The sequence below is a fragment of the Haliotis rubra genome, unplaced genomic scaffold (genome assembly GCF_003918875.1).
Source record: "Haliotis rubra isolate DU_JTF1 unplaced genomic scaffold, ASM391887v1 Scf760, whole genome shotgun sequence".
NCBI lineage: Eukaryota > Metazoa > Mollusca > Gastropoda > Lepetellida > Haliotidae > Haliotis > Haliotis rubra.
In genome coordinates, this window is record NW_025767480.1 from 182,458 (window position 1) to 200,982 (window position 18,525).

Here is an 18,525-nt window from a genome sequence, read left to right on the forward strand (position 1 = left end):
CTTTGCTTTCTTAGACACCTCTATCTTTGTGAAAAAAATTCAAAATCATGCTTTGTGTACATTTATATTCAATTTGGAAAATATGTATGATGTGTCATTCTGAAAGGTAAACAAGAAAAAAATGTGTCCAGGGACACGGATGCCCCCGCTGCTGTAGTAAGAGTTCCCTACACTGTGTGTGCTCTGGTGTTTAATTTCTACTAAATAAATATCATGGTTGATTTTAAAATAAACATATCCAAAGTGTCAAAGGTAAATACTTATTTGTAAATGTATGTCACAATGAACTTATCACAATACAATTCAACCTATATCATGAAGGTTCAATACAACCTATTATCATATAAAGATCAATAATTGAACAAAATTCACGAACAAGTTAAAAAAACATCTATGCAACTATGAGATGCATACCTTTCGAGTCCCAATAACACACATGTATAAGCTTAATCAATTCTATTGAGCAGTTTTTGTGGAGAGGTGGATAGACTTAATCCCTATTTCACTATCATCAGAAAGAAATTCAACAAAATGTATCTGAGTTCAAAATGTCTCAAAACATACAAAAACCTATAAAATACAAAACAAAATATGAGATGCACACCTTTAGAGTCTCTATAAAAGACATATGTAAGCTAAATGAGTTTTGTGCAGTGGGTTTCTGAGGAGAAGTGGATAAAGTACACCCCTGTTGTATGGGACAAACAGGATAGAACCAAATTCAACTAAGTTCAAACATCTGTAGAAGTGACAAAAAATTAAGAAATTGGATGAACAAGGTATGAGATGCACACCTTTAGACTCCCAATGAAACACACGTAGAAGCTCAATCAACTCTGTTGAGCAGCTTTGTGGAGATATATTCAGAGAGATATTCAAACAAACTTTATGTAAGTTCAAATGTCTCTAAACTTACAAAATAACAATAAAATACAAAACAAAATATGAGATGTACACTATTAGAGTCACAAGAAAGCCCATGTATAAGTTCATTGAATTCCACAGAGCGTTTTTTGTGGAAATGTGGATAGAGTACATTTCCTGTTTCGTACGGACGTACGGACGGACGGACACGGAGGGTAACCCTATATGCCCCCAGCCATCTACTTGTTAAAATTAGTTGACGGTGAAGTACAGTGCCAACGTTTAGCAACGCTCTGCAACCTCTTCTCAGACATCATACTCCACCCACCAGGAAATCACATGCCCTGCCTGATCCAGAGACTTCTCAAACCATGTCCATATCGTTCACGGCTGAATGGGTGATTGTAGTTGTACGCCGCTTGTGGCAATATTCCAGCAATATCACAGCGGAGGACACCAGGAATAGGCTCCACACATTTACCCATGTTGGGAATCAAACCTGGTCTTCCAGGCTTCCAGGCTACCCCACCGCCCTTTCAGGATTGTACGACAGGAACGCAGCTATGCTTTCAAAACGTACAGAGATATAAATTCCTGAATTATGTTTTGATGTTTTGGATTTTAGCATATCATTAGACCACGATTATGTGTAAACATCCTTTCAGTAGGGCTTTAGCAAGTGGTAGCAGTATTTCCGCCAATTTATTAGACCTTACGACAAATGGTGCTCTACTGAGTACTATTGTCGCCCGACTACGATGTACTAACACCCTACTAAACTGCTAGGAACTATGTAATTGGATTGTAATCATTTCAAAATGTATACGCATTCGTAACTCCCTTGTAGGAGCCGGAGAAAAATGCATTCCACGGTTCGAACCCAGCAAACAAACCGAAATAATACAACCAGGTGACGATTCTTTCAACTGTAGTCTTTACATCAGCAGGTGTATCTATGTATAATGAAAAACATATATGAGAATCTAATATATATAACAGATAGCGCCATCCTTTATCCTTTTCTTCCTTTATTACTTCCTTTCTTATGTGGGTGGTGGGTAGCCTAGTGGTTAAAGCGTTGGTTCGTCACGCCGAAGACCCGGGTTCGAATCCCTACATGGGTACAATGGGTGAAGCCCATTTCTGGTGTCCCCGCCGTGATGTTGCTGGAATATTGCTAAAAGCGGCGTAAAACCAAACTCAGTCAGTCAGTCAGTCCTTTCTTATGTACTACGTTTCATCCATTCTCATAATTCGAGATTCTTCCTAAATGCATCTGGTTACAATGTGGATCTTTGTATTGGAATAGTTTGGGTCCTCGTAATTAAAACATCTCGGAAATATACTGTCCGTATCTACTGCTCACCTACTGCTTAACATGGCGCAGTTATGCCCCTTAGTGTTCACGCGTGTGTGATCTCTCGCCGTTTGACACAATAGAGGTAAATAGATTTAGAACAAACCCTTTTTCGTATTAAAAATGCAATGTTATATATATTAATATTAAGTATGCAACTACATTCCATGTTTCGGTAGAAAGCCGAGTTATTTAGTGTTTTAACGCAAAACAAATTAAGAGTGAGTGAGTGAGTGAGTTATTGTTTAACGTCACATCGGCAATAAAACAAATGAAGACTGAACAGGATCTAAGTTTCAATCCGCCTAAGTATTTGCACTTCATTTTACACCATCGGAGAGAAATGTGACGTTCTAGATGTCTGTGAGATGTTAGAGTCGAAAGCAGATTAAGTGTCACTTCCTCAACGTTCACGCTTCAGGTCTTACACAAAATGTTTGTCAGAAAGACATCCAGGATACTGTGAGTCTCTACCTTTATCCCAGATGACCTTCTCGCTATTCTGGTCTTGTGTTGTCCAGGTGGTCAGTAGGGCGTTCAGGGCCATGGAGGTCGTGAATATGCGGTCCTCTGCGTTGTTCTGCAAAACATAGTTGTGTAATGTTCAGAAGTAGATGTTATAAAGTGCTAACCTCCGTCTACCGAGGTAGCTTTCTGAGACCCTGATGTCAGTAATTTTATCCTAATTCACAGATATGTTCTATTTACTATTCAATAAATCCCTCAACGAAGATGTACCAGTTGGAAAATGCTGAATCCATATGTAAAACACAAATGCAATTGTTGATCACTTCATTTGTATTATAGTGAGTGAGTGAGTGAGTTTACTAAAATCACAGCGTGGGACGCCAGAATTGGGCTTCACACATTGTACCCATCTGGGGAATCGAGCCCGGGTCTACGACGTGACTAGCAAATGCTTTAACCACTGGGCTACCGCCGCCTCCATTCATATTATAGGAGCGATAGTATAGCCGAGAGGTTATGGAGCCCGTCAAGGCGAAGGCGTTCTTTGGTCTTCAATCGTATAATCGATAAGTGATGTAAAAGAAAACTCCTTCAATACTTCATAATATCTCCTCATAACAACGCATAAACTTACCACACTTTGATTTTCATATGTTTTGTCTGCATTGCCAATGAAGTCGTCATAGTAGATGACGTCATAGCCGTCATGAGAACCTGAGTGGCCTTGAGCCACAACCCTGGGGCTAGCGTATGTTCTCAGTACACGCTTGAACTCCACAAGCACCTGTTCCATTCCCTACAACAGAGGCGTTTCGTGATATCGTCGCAGGTCGTGCGTTCATCTACTTCCATAACCTTTATATTGCGTTGTGTATCGTACAACCTTTGTCTGGCAATTTCCCAAATCTTAATACAGCTTGCTTGCTTGTCGATGAGCCTTTATATTTTGAACAGAGGTTTGCATCAACATGATTGCAGTCTTTACCAATCAAAGAGAATGTCAGCCTAAGTCTGTAATCCTCTGATCGCAAATTTTCAACATGACAGTGCCACTGTTAGGTCTCTTAAACAAATGTGGTTATACCCTCACCTTGTGAGGCAGCGATCCTGTCCTGTCCAGGGTTTCCTGGAGTTTGTTGTACGTCCTGGCCACAAACCAGTAGAACTCAGTGACAGAGGGGTAGTACGTCAACGCCAGGTCTGCTCGGTCAGAGAAGTTGGTCTGGACTTGGAAAGTGATCATCCGAGATGTATCATTATAGATTTGCTGAAAGGAAGAACACCTTACACTCATTGTGCATTGACAACTATGACTATCTTGGTGTCGTCCTATTGACAAATGATTTATAATTTGACAATAAATTATCTGGAGACTGGTATTTTGCGCCGCTTTGAGCAGTACAAAGTCCATGTGCTTAAGCTCTTTACAGATTCTTGTGGAAGTGATTTCGAAGTGATGAAGGTCGCAGACCTTTACGAAACCCACAAACACATGGATGCTTGTGAATGTAAGGCATATTGACAAAATAGATCTTGAAACTCACGATCATCGGTTTTGAGGCATATAAAAAGCGAATTGTGGCATTTGAGCGACTTGTTAACACATGCACTTCAACCGCGACAGGTCATCTAAGATAGATCATGACGTCGACCCAACGATTTGGGCAATTCTCCTACGAGTCGGCGGATTTAGTTTAATGTCGCTTTTAACAACATTGCACCAATATCACGGCGGGGGACACGATAAATGGACTTTACACATTGTACCCATGTGGGGAATCGAATCCGGGTCTTCGGCGTGACGATTTAAAGCTTGAACCTTTAGTCTACAGCCATATACCAAATTATGAAATATGTACTCCCAAATATGCATAGCTACATGAATTGACAAATGACAAACTTCCTATCAAATATGTATCGTAATGATTGAAACCCGCCACTTCATCTGAACCAAACATAGACGCACAACGCAAAACGAAATGCGCACACATTATGAGGGATTGTAATTTTTTATTAGCTTTTCAATGTAAATGTGCTTTTATTCTTTAGTCATATTCTCTGTGATATTTTACTTTGGTATCCGGGGAAACGGGCTCTTTATAAACAGTCACCATACATGATTAGTTTTATTTAATGCGTTAACAATTCATTCACCATCTCTGTGTTGAGGTGTTTATTGACTGACCATTATTTCGGGATCATCCAACAGCGATGGTTGAAAGAGCCCATTAATGATTCCATTGGTGACACCAAATATGAAGTTGGCACACACAGTGACGTCAATGTTGTTGACGTTAAATGGCATCATGACTCCCTTGTCGAACCAAATGCGTACCTCGTCAGTGTCCTGGATCTGTGTGCAGTGATAAAAACTTCAACAAAAACAAACTAAATACATAACATCAATACCAGAATGCTTTAATTATGATTCGAACTTTGCTGAACATGAGAATTTAGCGATTGCTCCAGACTGTCATTGTGGACTAGGATTTGCAGGAATGCATGATATTATGGACGCTTCACACGATTCTTGGCGTACGTCGTACGTGCATCAGTATGCTGTACATATGCCACGGCTACGATAGTTCATGTACACATGCAGCACGTACTATAGACCAAATCAGAGACTATAAACAAGGAGAATTCACAGGACACCTTCAGTACAGGCTGATTTATATGCCAGCTGTGTTTGGGCGATTTCGATGGGATTCGCGTGTTTTTAAGTGCGCATGAATGAATTTGTAAACTTATATTTCGTGCTGTCTTCTATACCACAAGCTGAATGCCATCACACTTATTTTCAAACGGGTGGCATTTGTGCGGAGCTGATTTTGGTGTGTTTAGCTTCTCATATCCCTGATATACTACTGAGGAATACGCTACGGCCCATCTCATGTCAGTGTCTTTCTGAGGCCACCATATGCAACATGTCCCACGACCCGCTATCAGTCCCTGATAAGTTCCACAGTAAAGTGTCAACATTTCTCACCTAAATAATACTCCTACATGTACAATAACATTAACAACACTGGTGAACGCCTTTAACGTAACACAACGTGACTCCTTGTTCCAAATATGTTTTAGAAAGAAGACTGTAATAATAACATTTCTAATATGATATCGATGTTACCATTCTACGCCCTTCTCACAGCCATGAATACATACCCATGTCGGCACTAAGGCTACATCGTGTCCGGCCTGTTTCTCCTGCTGCAACCACTGTCGCAAGTAGTAGTACGTCCTGGGGTCGATGGTGTTTACCCTTTGGTTCCCAGAGAACGGCCTGCACATTCAGGGGAACTGCTATCAAGACTTTGAGTACGTGCATGGTGATAATTTATTCATATCGATTGTCGGCAAGCTGATATCACTCTGTTTTGTCAGTGTGCATTTGCGTAGAATAGAAGGTTCATGATGAAAATAGTTTGGTCATTTACAGGTTCATTATTTGTAATAAGCAGGTAAACGTTACCAACAGTTAATTCGCAATAACATTATGGCAATATACAAAGGACATTGAAAGTTTCCCTGTCTTGATTTGGACTGTTGACTAACAGGGAAGCAACACATAGCACAGCATCAATTAACATATTTTAGTATGACCAGACCAGGGCCCACTTGCACAGAGCAATCTTAGTTACAATCAATCTTAGGGCCTTACAATCAACTTTACAATCACCATACAGTTGCCCTAATCCACTTGCACAAAACCGATCTTAGAGCGATTGTAAGACGGCATGTATTTAAGATCGCGATGGTTACAGAAGTGTTGTAAAGAATTCATGACAGGGAAATACGAATATCAAATAATATATCGAGAGAGCAGTTGTTAAATACTCATTCACAGTATATTAATGATATGACCCTATTGCGTTGATAGATATTTTTCTAAAAGTGAAATTAAAATTGAATCTTGATTGTGCACGTTAACTAATTTTTGATTACTTTAATGATTAACTAAGACAAAATCACTCCATCACCGAAAAGAAAATATCTTGAGCTCTGCGATTGGGCATGACAGACTCTACGGCAACGGCATAGGCCAGGGGAAACCACTCCCATCTTGCCCATAAACTAAAATTATCTGCTCTTGAGTTAATGAAAAAGTCACGGCCATGGTTTATTCGCACGCGGACACCATTTGCTAGTATCCTTCCTTCATCATCAAAAAGGTATGTTGTTTCACACTTATTCCAACATTGAATCGGGTGGGAATAGTACTTTGTGATATCGACTCGGTAGTTCTGTGGTTCACTACAGCAAATAACAATGTATCCGACGTTAAATCGGTTGTGCATTCTCCGTGTTGAAGTGTCGAGGCGAATCATACAGTACAGTTTTATGCAATATAAAAGCAATCTCCAAACGTAAAGCTGATTATTTGCGTGAAACTTGAACACCATTTTGTCACAGACTACAATGATCTTAGCTCCTTACAATTGGTCCGATTGTTTGATTGTAACTTACAACGATCTTAGCCTACAATCGCTTTGTGCAAGTCGATGGCGATTGTAGCCGAAGCCTAAGATCGCGATCTTATGGATTTACAATAATTGTAGCGCTAAGATCGTTCTGTGCAAGTGGGCCCAGGGCATAAAACACCCACCTTCCACTGTATGAGCTGTCACTTTGTCCACACAAGCAAGGAGTCATTCACTTATTAAGGTGCGTAAAAGTATCATCTCTAGCATACTGACCTGTAGGCGTAGTGCTTAAGGGCGTCGAACACAGACGTGAGATTGGTGTTGTGGCTCTCCACATCTTGTCGTAGGTCGGGTACAGGTGGGACATCTCTGACAAGATGGAACCAAGACCAATGTTCAGGAAGCTGTCATCGAAGTCCGGGGGGATGTGAAACGCCTGTGTGTAACCGCGTCTATGTCACAAAATACAGGAATACAAACTCGTGTTACGCTTACAAAAGGCAAGGCAGTTCTGTGTCTCATGGAGAGCACAACACAGACTACAGCAAAGCAATAACTTTGTGGGTTCGGTTAAAATCCGCTTTGAACAGTAGTTTGGGTTTTTTAACTGTCCTTCTTACTGTGTACAGGACTCCTAGAATGAAAGACACCGTAGACGTGTATCTCTAAGGTATCTACAGCCCTATACTTCAACAAGGAGGAAAGTTAACGTTAAGCATGCCTCAGACATTGACAACTTCGTTGAAACTATTGGGTAGGTGCATGTAACTAACAAACACAGAAACATAATCAAGGTGAATCTTAGATTCAAACCCAGTACTAATTCTGTTCGGTCGATTGCAAATGCCGTTTACAAGACCTCACTATCCGTGCTCCACCATGCCACTGTACACAGAATGCTGAAAAACTTGTTAAATGACAACTTGTTAATTGTTTTCTGGAGAGACACTGGTCTGTACGCAACGTATTATTGTCCACTCACTGGTCTGCCACAGCACCCTAACTAGTTTCTATAAAGTCTACATTGACATATGCAATGCCTGTGATGATGATGATGATGATGATGATGGTGATGATTATGATGATGATGATGATGATGATTCAACGCCCCTACAGCATTGAACCTCTGTGACAGCATGTCAGCTTCATGTTGTTTCTGTGTGTGTGTGTGTGTGTGTGTGTGTGTGTGTGTGTGTGTGTGTGTGTGTGTGTGTGTGTGTGTGTGTGTGTGTGTGTGTGTGTGTGTGTGTGTGTGTGTGTGTGTGTGTGTGTGTCGCATAGTGGTTAAGGCGTTCGCTCGTCACGCCGAAGACCCGGGTTCGATTCCCCAATGTGAAAAGCCCATTTCAGGTGTCCCCTTGTCGTGATATTGCTGGAATATTGCTAAGTTGTTTCAAGCGTGCCAATTGAAACGTTTGGGCTTATGGGGCCGGACACGACTATGCGCTATACACACAAGAGATTTCCCTACTTACCATCGTACTTTATTAACAATTTACGAAGTGTTATAATTGAGAAAATTAATACAGACCTGATTTCCATTAAGACTTTGATGATCCCCTCAACATTTTTTAGACCCAGCTTCTCGAGAAACGCATACGTTGCATTCAGTGGCATGGCGTCAGTCATTCTGATGAGGTCATTGAGGTTGACTGGGTAACTGTTGTAAGCTCCAAGAGTATCGTTGTATGTCTGAGGCCAGAAGGTCATCAGTGAGTTGGAATAGTTCACGTTCATATCATGATGGTTTTAATGGCATTTTAAACCATTGGTCATTTCTTCATGTGTCGGTCCATACGTGGTGCTGTTGATATACCGCCGTCCTTCAATCAGGCAAGCCATAATGTAGGTGGTCGCGAACATATTGTTGTCGAATATCCCGAAAAGGTCTCTGAACAATGCATTTTCTGGGTAACCGTGGAAGTTTAGCTTGACATCACTTGGCCACATTCCTTGTTCTTCATCCCATCTAAATGGAGGAAAGAAGTGCCTTGTTTTCGGTACTCTGAAGTTCCATAACCTGCAACGTCAAGGTGTCAATCGCCATTTGCAGCGACTGTAGGTCAAATGGAAGCCCATCGCTTGTAACGATTGGAATCAACAAAAACAATATGATTTTCTGTAGCACCATGTTGTACTGTTCAAATATATCTAAATGCGTCTCTATTAATGTGGTAAGCCTCGAAAACATTGCTTGATAAGATAAGAGGAAACACCTGATCGAGTATGTACGCAGGTGTCTTTTTCAGAATTTAGAGCAAGTCCTTACTATTAGGTACATTTGATATTTGAACAGACTTATGATCTTTTGAAACATGTTATAATTAGAATATATGTTCACGCCCAACACCGCCAAGTCATTTTGTATGCAGACTGTGTAGTAGTGACAGGACTTCAGTGTGGATGCCAGGTTGAAACATCCTCAGTATTCCATATTTGCTATATAAAGTGAGTGATGTGTGCATTGGGTTGGGTTGTAGCTCCTGATTCCATGATTCGTATACAACCACACACTCTCTTAGCGATGTATTCAGCATTATCAGCGAACACTTCAACCACGAGTCTATACAGCTATACACCACCAAATATGTGTCTTGTGTTGACAGTCCGTGGCAGGACTAACTGTATGTCAAGGCCCACCAACAACATTAACTGTTGTTCATTACATCAACCTCTAGTTTTACACATCCCTGTAGGCAACTGTATCACTCTTAGACTACCTGCCTATGGACGAAACAAATAGATTGCATTGTTTGAAGCAATCAAGAAAAAATAGCATACCACCTAGTAAACCGTTGTGGTCAATACAGTACATGCATATGCACTTACTATCAAATTGGATGTTTAATCATCACGCTCGAGTCAGTCTAAGGTCAAAGTTCGCTATGGATAAAGACTTAGTGAACATGGGAATAACTTATTCTTCATCATTGTTATTTTTGGCATCTGAAATTAATTAAAAACAATCGTGTTTGAAATATATATTTCATTTCACACACCGTACCTTTTACGGAATTAGTCAGGTTTTAAAATATACTCGTTGACTGATTGCTGAAATATTGCTAAAATCGGCGTAAAACCAAACTTGCTCACTCACTATGCCCCATTTGTCCCATAAGTTCGCATGTGCATGTTCATGGTAACATGATTCACGACCCAGACATTTATTGATGACCTAAGCAGCTACAGCCATGACCCAAAACGTGCCCCTCTAAGAGATAAACATATGCGCACCTGTCCCTTGTTCACATCGGCTTTCGTGTGTCATACATTATATATTCCCAAAAAACTATCGTTCACCATAGTGTCAGCCTTCACAATACATCATGGCTGTCCTAATGTTATGCTGGTTATTACTGACGCTGGTCGGTGTGTCCGCCTCCCCTACTAAGCAAGAGATAGAAAGTTCTATACGAGTCATGAGAGATCTTGTGGAAAATGCCCAGGTAAAGAAGGACAAGAAATACGTGCCTCTACTTGAATGGGCCGAAGACAAGGGGGGTCTGGCCAAGTTATGTGAAGCAGTACTTCCATGGTGTCCCTGACCTGGCACTGTTCAGACAGCTGTTTGGTGTGTTCGACAACAACATGTTTGCCACAGCGTATGTGATGGAGATTCTTGCAGAGTTTAGTAAATATGGGGACATGACGGATTACAATCTGGCGGGGCTCAACGCCGGTCTTGTCGCCATAAAGGATCATCGTGACAAAAACCTTGCTTTCAATAACTCGTTGATGACGTTCTGGCCACAAGTCTATAATGAAACCTTAAAGACGTGGGACAGCAGTCCTCGAAACTTAGTGGATCTTATAGAAGCGACAAAATATCTGCCTTTGAACTGGACGTATGCTGAGCTGGAGAAACTTGGTCTGAAGGACATAGAATACATTATGGTACGGCTCATGAGATCTAGGTAATGTCCTCCTATACGTACTATATACATAACCATTTATTCAATGTCATCTTTAATATCAGCGATAGAACACATTCCATTTAGTTTAACTCTGTTGTTTATCTTTTATTTGACACTCCAAGTCTATAAAACGCTGAAACATCTTCTTGGAGAAACCAGGACGGTGGGGTAGCCTTGTTGGCTCGACATGCCGGAAACCCGGGTTCGATTCCAAGCATGGGTACAATGTGTGAAGCCCATTTCTCGTGTCCCCCGCCGTGGTATTGCTGGAATAGAGCTAACGGCGGAGTAAAACGATACTCACTCACTCACTCTTGGAGAAACCATTACGTTATTGATTACGCTCCCCATTCCTTTCAGAGACGGGTACATGTCGGTGTTTCACGTGCCACCAGATTTTGATGACACGTTTCTCAATATTGGTCTGGGTTCAATGCTGAAGGAAATGTCTCAAACCTTCCCAGAGGCCTCTGACTTGTGGATGTCCCAGAACCCAAACCTGACATCTGTATTTGATGCTCTAAAGCGTTATGCCTACAGGTACCATCGTAGCCTTTACATGCTTGTGTATAGGTTCAATGTATGCATCAGCGTGCCAACACATAATAGGTCTTCCATTTGATCACTTGCAGGTGAACACTGTGTATAAGATGTTTGTGCACACATAAGCGGTTTCCACCAATATGCCAGTATGTAACACCTCTGTAACACCTTTAGTACACCATTCATCTGTTCAATGATCCGCTCTTGATGGGCTACAATTTGTATCCTATATTTGAACCCGAAATATGCCACAGGTTGAATATCTGGGATTATACGAGTCCACATTCTAGTGCGTTTTGATTTGAATCCATTTAGGACGTACAGGGAGAGTGTAAGCGCGAATTCCGGATGGGACTCAAGACATAAAGTAATAAAATATGTTCTATACTAAGATAACGTAATACCAAGTATAAACGCGTTTCTACATTTGAGCACTTTCTAAATGGCATTGTGTATTCGTATCAGAAATATATTCATGTTTCTATTTGTCTATTCACATTTTTTCCCATACAAACGGTTACATGACATGTAATAACGATCTGCTAATTCACACTAAGCCATCCCCTCTGACAGGTACACCCATAATGTAATATACATCAATTTGTTCCGATTGCTTCGACCCGTAATGCTCACACATATATATGCACGGACAACCGAGTTTTCAGCTTGTAACGCAGTGCTAAACGAAACTGATAGGCTTCCATGAATACAACGCATTGTTGGTTTACAAATCTCCTAATATGTGAAATCCATAGATACACACTGGCTTTTAGAAAGTCATCAAATGTAATGCATGTTATAACTGAGATAAATATACCATATGTTGCATGTGGAATACACACAGACAGGAACAGTTAATAACAGACAGTTTTGAAACTGTGCTTAAGAACTGTAAAATGCACCCAATTGCTTTATTCATGTGTATATATAATATACTCCAAAATGTAACAGCAACCAGAACTATACCTTTTCTGACGTGAGCTCCATAATGTCATGATGGAACTATGATGTGATCATTTTACCATGTCCATTAATAAAATCATTCAGAAATGTTATACCCTCTTCATGACACTGTGCAATATATATGGGCTTTTATATGGAATTGTTATACCAAACTGATTTGCTCATAATGTCTTCAATAGTTGTTTCTTTAGTATGTATGTATGTATGTATGTATGTATGTATGTATGTATGTATGTATGTATGTATGTATGTATGTATGTATGTATGTATGTATGTATGTATGTATGTATGTATGTATGTATGTATGTATGTATGTATGTATGTTTGTATGTATGTACGTATGTGTGTATGTATGTGTGTCTATGTATGTGTTGATGATACATTTACAACAATAGCCATATATTTTGATGCACACTTAACCTATGAATGAACAGAAGGGATAGAAAAATGGCACTTCAAAAGATGGGGAAAAATGATGTGATGATCTTATGTGCTTCAGTTGCATGTTACATTCAAGTCCGGGTAGAACCAACTCAAGGGGACCACACTTTTTAGTTCCATAAAATCTCATTTCGTTATATAGTCATTTCAACTGAAAATACAACAACAACAAAGACCAAGACAATTAAACAAACAAAACAAGCCACTGCTTCTGTCAGTTCGGTATAAGTGTGATCGTTATAAACGTACTTTCCTGTACGATAACGTTTCCGTGTGTTTGCACAGGCCATTATCCGGAGATCAGCGAGTCAACACGATCGATTCCCGATCGTACGTCTACCTGCGGAAGTGGCTGGCCCGGGAGAAGCTGGCTGGCAACGACGTCGCCCTTGTAACCACGTGGGTGAGTGGAGTACACATTAAGTCCGTTTCAATATAAATGTATATTAAAAAAAATTATGATCCTAGTAATATGCACGCATACACACATACACAAAGAAAAAGAAAATACCCATGATAAATAAAATAATATGTTTCTGATTTCTGTACTAGATCCAGGACACGGACGAAGTTCGGACCTGGTTTGCAAAGGGGGTGATGATGCCGTTCAATGTGAACAACGTGGACGTCACGGTATCTGCTAACTTCATGTACGCTGTAACAGCTGGCATCATCAGTGGCGTTCTCGAACCCTCCTTGTTGGATGACACAGATATTCTGGTAGATATAACTCTATAATCCTACATTCTATGTTCGGTACCCGACACTAACAGCGTGGTCCACACCTTCTGTTACAGAGATCCCGTTAGTGAGAGTACAGAGTACCACCATGTGGTAGATATCCGGATAGTGAGACTACAAAGCAACGTGATGTGGTAGATATCCCGAGAGTGAAAGTATAGAGCAACACCATGTGGTAGATATCCCGAGAGTGAAAGTATAGAGCAACACCATGTGGTAGATATCCGTAGAGTGAAAGCATAGAGCAACACCATGTGGTAGATATCCCGAGAGTGAAAGCATAGAGCAACACCATGTGGTAGATATCCGGAGAGTGAAAGCATAGAGCAACACCATGTGGTAGATATCCGGAGAGTGAAAGCATAGAGCAACACCATGTGGTAGATATCCGGAGAGTGAAAGCATAGAGCAACACCATGTGGTAGATATCCGGAGAGTGAAAGCATAGAGCAACACCATGTGGTAGATATCCGGAGGGTGAAAGCATAGAGCAACACCATGTGGTAGATATCCGGAGGGTGAAAGCATAGAGCAACACCATGTGGTAGATATCCGGAGAGTGAAAGTATAGAGCAACACCATGTGGTAGATATTCCGATAGTGAGTGTACAGAGCAACTTCTGGATGAAATAAAATTATAATAAGCTGTAAAATAAGTAATTGAATTAAATTTTCAACACATGTGATAATTGATAATACGGTGATCGTTGCTCCCATACTTTAACACTGATTTACGATAGCCGTACGTAGCGCTTTCTGAAACGGGGCCATGATATCTACTTGGGACGCCACATATATCAGCAAATCATTTCCATGCATGGTGACTACAGCGAAGCCTGTTTTGGGATAACCCATATACGCACTTGCTCTGTATTTGTGACAAACCGCTTGGGTAATATATGCTTTGTGTTGACATTGCAGCATATCTATAACGACACAACACGAATGCTCGCTTTCCAAATCCAGACTAATTTCTCCGATCGTGTTGATCTGGCGTTGACATACTATCCACCAGTCATTGAGTTCTACTGGTTTGTGGCCAGGACGTACAACAAACTCCAGGAAACCCTGGACAGGACGGGATCGCTGCCTCACAAGGTGACGTTGCATAGGCTACTCCAGTACAAATATATACAACTCTGTTAATCTATCTTTGGTACCACAGTTCTGAGGGCCCAGGTGTTTCAGTCGTATTAGACTAGTATTAATCTTCTTTTCGCTGCGAATCCGTATTCTTGACACACATCCGTTTCTACGTTTACACCTGTCCGTCAAGGATTCCACACGTATCCACACGTCTCTCTTGTACAGACGTGCAAACAGAGAATTCCACGGGGATCGAAATATGACATCTCAAAAGGCCCGATTCCATACTAACGTTTATCCCGCAAAACTCGGTTGCAAATGCATGAACGGTTACTGATGCGCATGAGCGTAGTTCCAGTGTATTTGCTACAAAACGATTATTTGTATTCGGGTGAGGATCCCCAAAACAAGTATGGATAACTGCTAAATACTACAGACAAGTGTAAGTGGTCCTTAAGGCTTGTTTGAGCGGCACTTTCAATATGGTCCTGAAGGCTCCAAAATGCACCCCGTGCCACTATCACAATGACAGCATTTTGTAAAATACATATATGTGAATTCCAGATCGTGTTCTGTTTGTCTATGTGACCACAATGACGAACGGTTAAAACCTGCACCACTTCCGGCTTTCCAAACACGCTGACGTTGTGACTTATCCGGAATATTGTTCAATGCGGCGCCACTCTCTCAGCAACTTCATAGTAAAGAGCAGCGGTCCACTTTGAGATTGAGCTGTTGATTAAATTGCTCTCCTGAAACCGATTATATTTGATTATTTCACATTATTTCATGTAATCACATTATGATACCATTTTAAACATACAACCTTATAATGCATTGCATTTCTTTAAACTGAAGGGAATGGACCAGGTTCTGAAGGACTTTAAACAGGTGCTGCGGACCTACGCTTCGCCTTGGATCCTGGACCAGCGGAAGTCTGAATCCCAGTCAGGTTTGGACACCGTCTACTACGATGACTTCATCGGTGACGGCGACATTACATACGAACACAAGTCTGTGGTAATACTCGCCACATTACGTGACAGCAATGTCCCAGTAATATGAAGGTTCGGGACACTTGACATGGGTTTCATACGTTGCGGGGACTCGAACCCGGATGAATGAATGCCTCAACCACCAGTCTACTCAACCGCGCAGTTTTCCATCAACTGTCCACTCGATAAGTTCTTGAATAATAATGTCGACTGATATTAGACTAAAGGTATTCCAAATAGTACTGGAGTGAAGGTATGTCGAATGATATGTCGAGTGGCACTGAAGTAAAGGTGTGTTAAGTGGTACTGGACTTGAAGGTATGTCGATTGGTAGTGGACTGATGAGATGGCGATTGTTCTGGACTTGAAGGTAGCACTGGGGTAATACTACATGTAGTGTAGAACACGCCTAAAGGAATGTCGAATGGGGCTGGACTAGAGGTGGGTATGGTAGCTTGACCACCCGATCCCGTTAGTCGACTCAAGCAGGGCTTGAGAAATAGAGAATAATGTGTACATTAACATTGCTCACTCGTGCATGTACATTCACAAAACAAATCGTTGACATGATTAGAGAAAGCAGCATGGCCAACTAGCTTCAAGTAAACATTAACATCATACGTATCTTTCAACGGAGATTGCATCGAGTTCGTTTCTGTTCCATTTTCAAAAAGGACATTCAATGAAAGCATTTATGTGACTTTTCATGAGTGGTATTTTGGACCCTTGTTTCCATAATTTATTCCATTATAATTCTCCGTCACCATATGGTATGTTTTATTCGAAACATGGTGGAACTGCATAATTACCAGTTCTTAGACTGGTTTCAAATCTTTAGAAGGTTTTGAAGTTCACAACGAAGGTCGGAGTATTTATCAAGTGCAGACATAATACTGATTTGATAGGCAATGATTTGTTTACTTCTTCTATGGAGATGTTTAATTGTAGAACAATGCGGAAGACCGTATTTTCACCAGCTCCATGGCTCTAAATGCACTTCTAACTATTTGGGCAACTGAAGATCAGCACACAGGGCAGATTATCTGGGATAAAGGTAGGTGCAAATATCGCTGTTCATTAACCTCGACAGTGACATTCATGTACACTATCTGTCAACAGAAATCAGTAAATGTTCGCGATCCTATATCCTCAAAAACGTAAACCACGTAACCAGATGCCATTACGTCACGTTTCTTACCTTAGTAAAAGTAGTTTCTCTTCTTGACGTGAACCGTTGTCAGCAAACATCCAATTAAATCTAGGCTTCCTGTTAAGAAACAAGTATGAGCAGGGCAAGCTAACGTTTAATGCCACACATACAGTCAGAAGCTTCAATGGCACTATGATATACAAATAGTCCACACAGGGCATTCACTCCACCTCCACGAGTGCTCTCTGTCAATAGATAAGGCTTCAAGAAAGAAATCACTATAGGTTTGCCGAACCCAGAATTCAGAGTAGTAATGTGCATATCAGTCACTATTATACAATGGTGTAACTGGGTTCCTGCAGAAGGAAGCGGTGCCACGGTTGAGCACGTCACAAAACACATACATTTCCCACAAACAGGTGACCGTGACTACAAAGCGTTAGTAGCCCCATGTCATTCAACACACAACGATAAAGTATTGAGTTACGACGGGTCGAAACGCTACGAACACTTCGTAGAACGAGACCCCGGCTGACGTTAGATCTTGAAGTCAGAATGAACTGTGGGATGGGACATGATCATTCATTACCTGTTAGGCTGATGACGTTTTTCAGTAAGTGTTACAATTATCTAACAATATGAACTTTCGTTCCATTCTTCCCACATTGCAGATACACCATCATTAGTTCAAGACACTGTGCAGAAGATTGTAACCTGGCTATACTTAAATAGCTATGGGGGCAGCTACAAACCATGGAACGCCTTCTTCTCTGGTTCAAACAAAGGCGCAACAGTAAGAAAGATGACATGGGTCAGAACATGTTCAAACTTGCGACTTACATACGGAGCTGTTTGGGCTAACGCTCTGTAAATGTGACGTTATGGACTTGCATGTGAACAAGTGTGTGGGCTTGCCACATCTACACGTACAAGAAGTTTATTGATGATATAAAGATACACCGTATATTTTCTGATTTAAATAGCCATCCTATCGTGTTTTATACAATCATGTGTGGTACATGATGTAACGGTAAATGGGTTTTGTCGCTCATGCCGTACACCTCAAACACCTGGGTTTGATTCCGCACATGACACAAGAGATTCGTTTTGGTTTTCGCAGTCCTTTTCTTCCTTCCAATAAAGGGATAACGGTATGCATTTTGTGTTCTGGTATTATGTAATGTGTTTCGAGATCAGTGTTTTCTGCTCTTCAGACATCGCCAGCAATGTACCCAGTGAACCGGATAGAGATGTTCAATGGGACAAAGATCCCTATCAATGACAAATGTAAAATAAAAAGGGGGCCCGAACCATATATTTTTGGAGTTGAGGGCACTATACCGGAAGAGACGTATGACAACATGACCAGTGAATGCCGTTCTCCTGTGGTGTTCCATGGATACAACGACCAGGATCGCTACTTTCCCTTCTGGACCTCTGATGCCTACACCTACGTCACTGTCATCACTGGAATGGCCAAATACGTCCGTACCCTACCCGAATAACAGTCCTCTCAGAAAATAATAAAAATAAAACAACCAACAAGGCCTTTAAAGGGAAGTTTGAGAAATTGCTTAGA

At 41.0% G+C, this 18,525-nt stretch overlaps 2 protein-coding genes across 2 annotated transcripts; one reads left to right on the forward strand and one right to left on the reverse strand.

Annotated features, from left to right (window-relative positions):
- Positions 1-1,677: 1,677 nt before the first annotated feature.
- On the reverse strand, positions 1,678-8,859 carry LOC124260395 (the record flags this gene model as incomplete). Its single annotated transcript, XM_046694698.1, is given in 9 exon segments — positions 1,678-1,817; positions 2,696-2,801; positions 3,324-3,485; positions 3,780-3,956; positions 4,875-5,042; positions 5,855-5,972; positions 7,387-7,478; positions 7,481-7,565; positions 8,645-8,859. Coding segments are annotated over 9 exon segments (1,263 nt in total), but the record flags the coding sequence as incomplete, so codon positions are not given.
- Positions 8,860-10,701: 1,842 nt separating this feature from the next.
- LOC124260396 lies at positions 10,702-18,451 on the forward strand. The gene is made up of 9 exons (XM_046694699.1): positions 10,702-11,027; positions 11,388-11,567; positions 13,260-13,377; positions 13,527-13,694; positions 14,637-14,813; positions 15,660-15,821; positions 16,745-16,850; positions 17,618-17,739; positions 18,161-18,451. The coding sequence occupies exons 1-9, from the start codon at positions 10,702-10,704 to the stop codon at positions 18,449-18,451; spliced, it is 1,650 nt and encodes a 549-aa protein (XP_046550655.1).
- Positions 18,452-18,525: the final 74 nt, after the last annotated feature.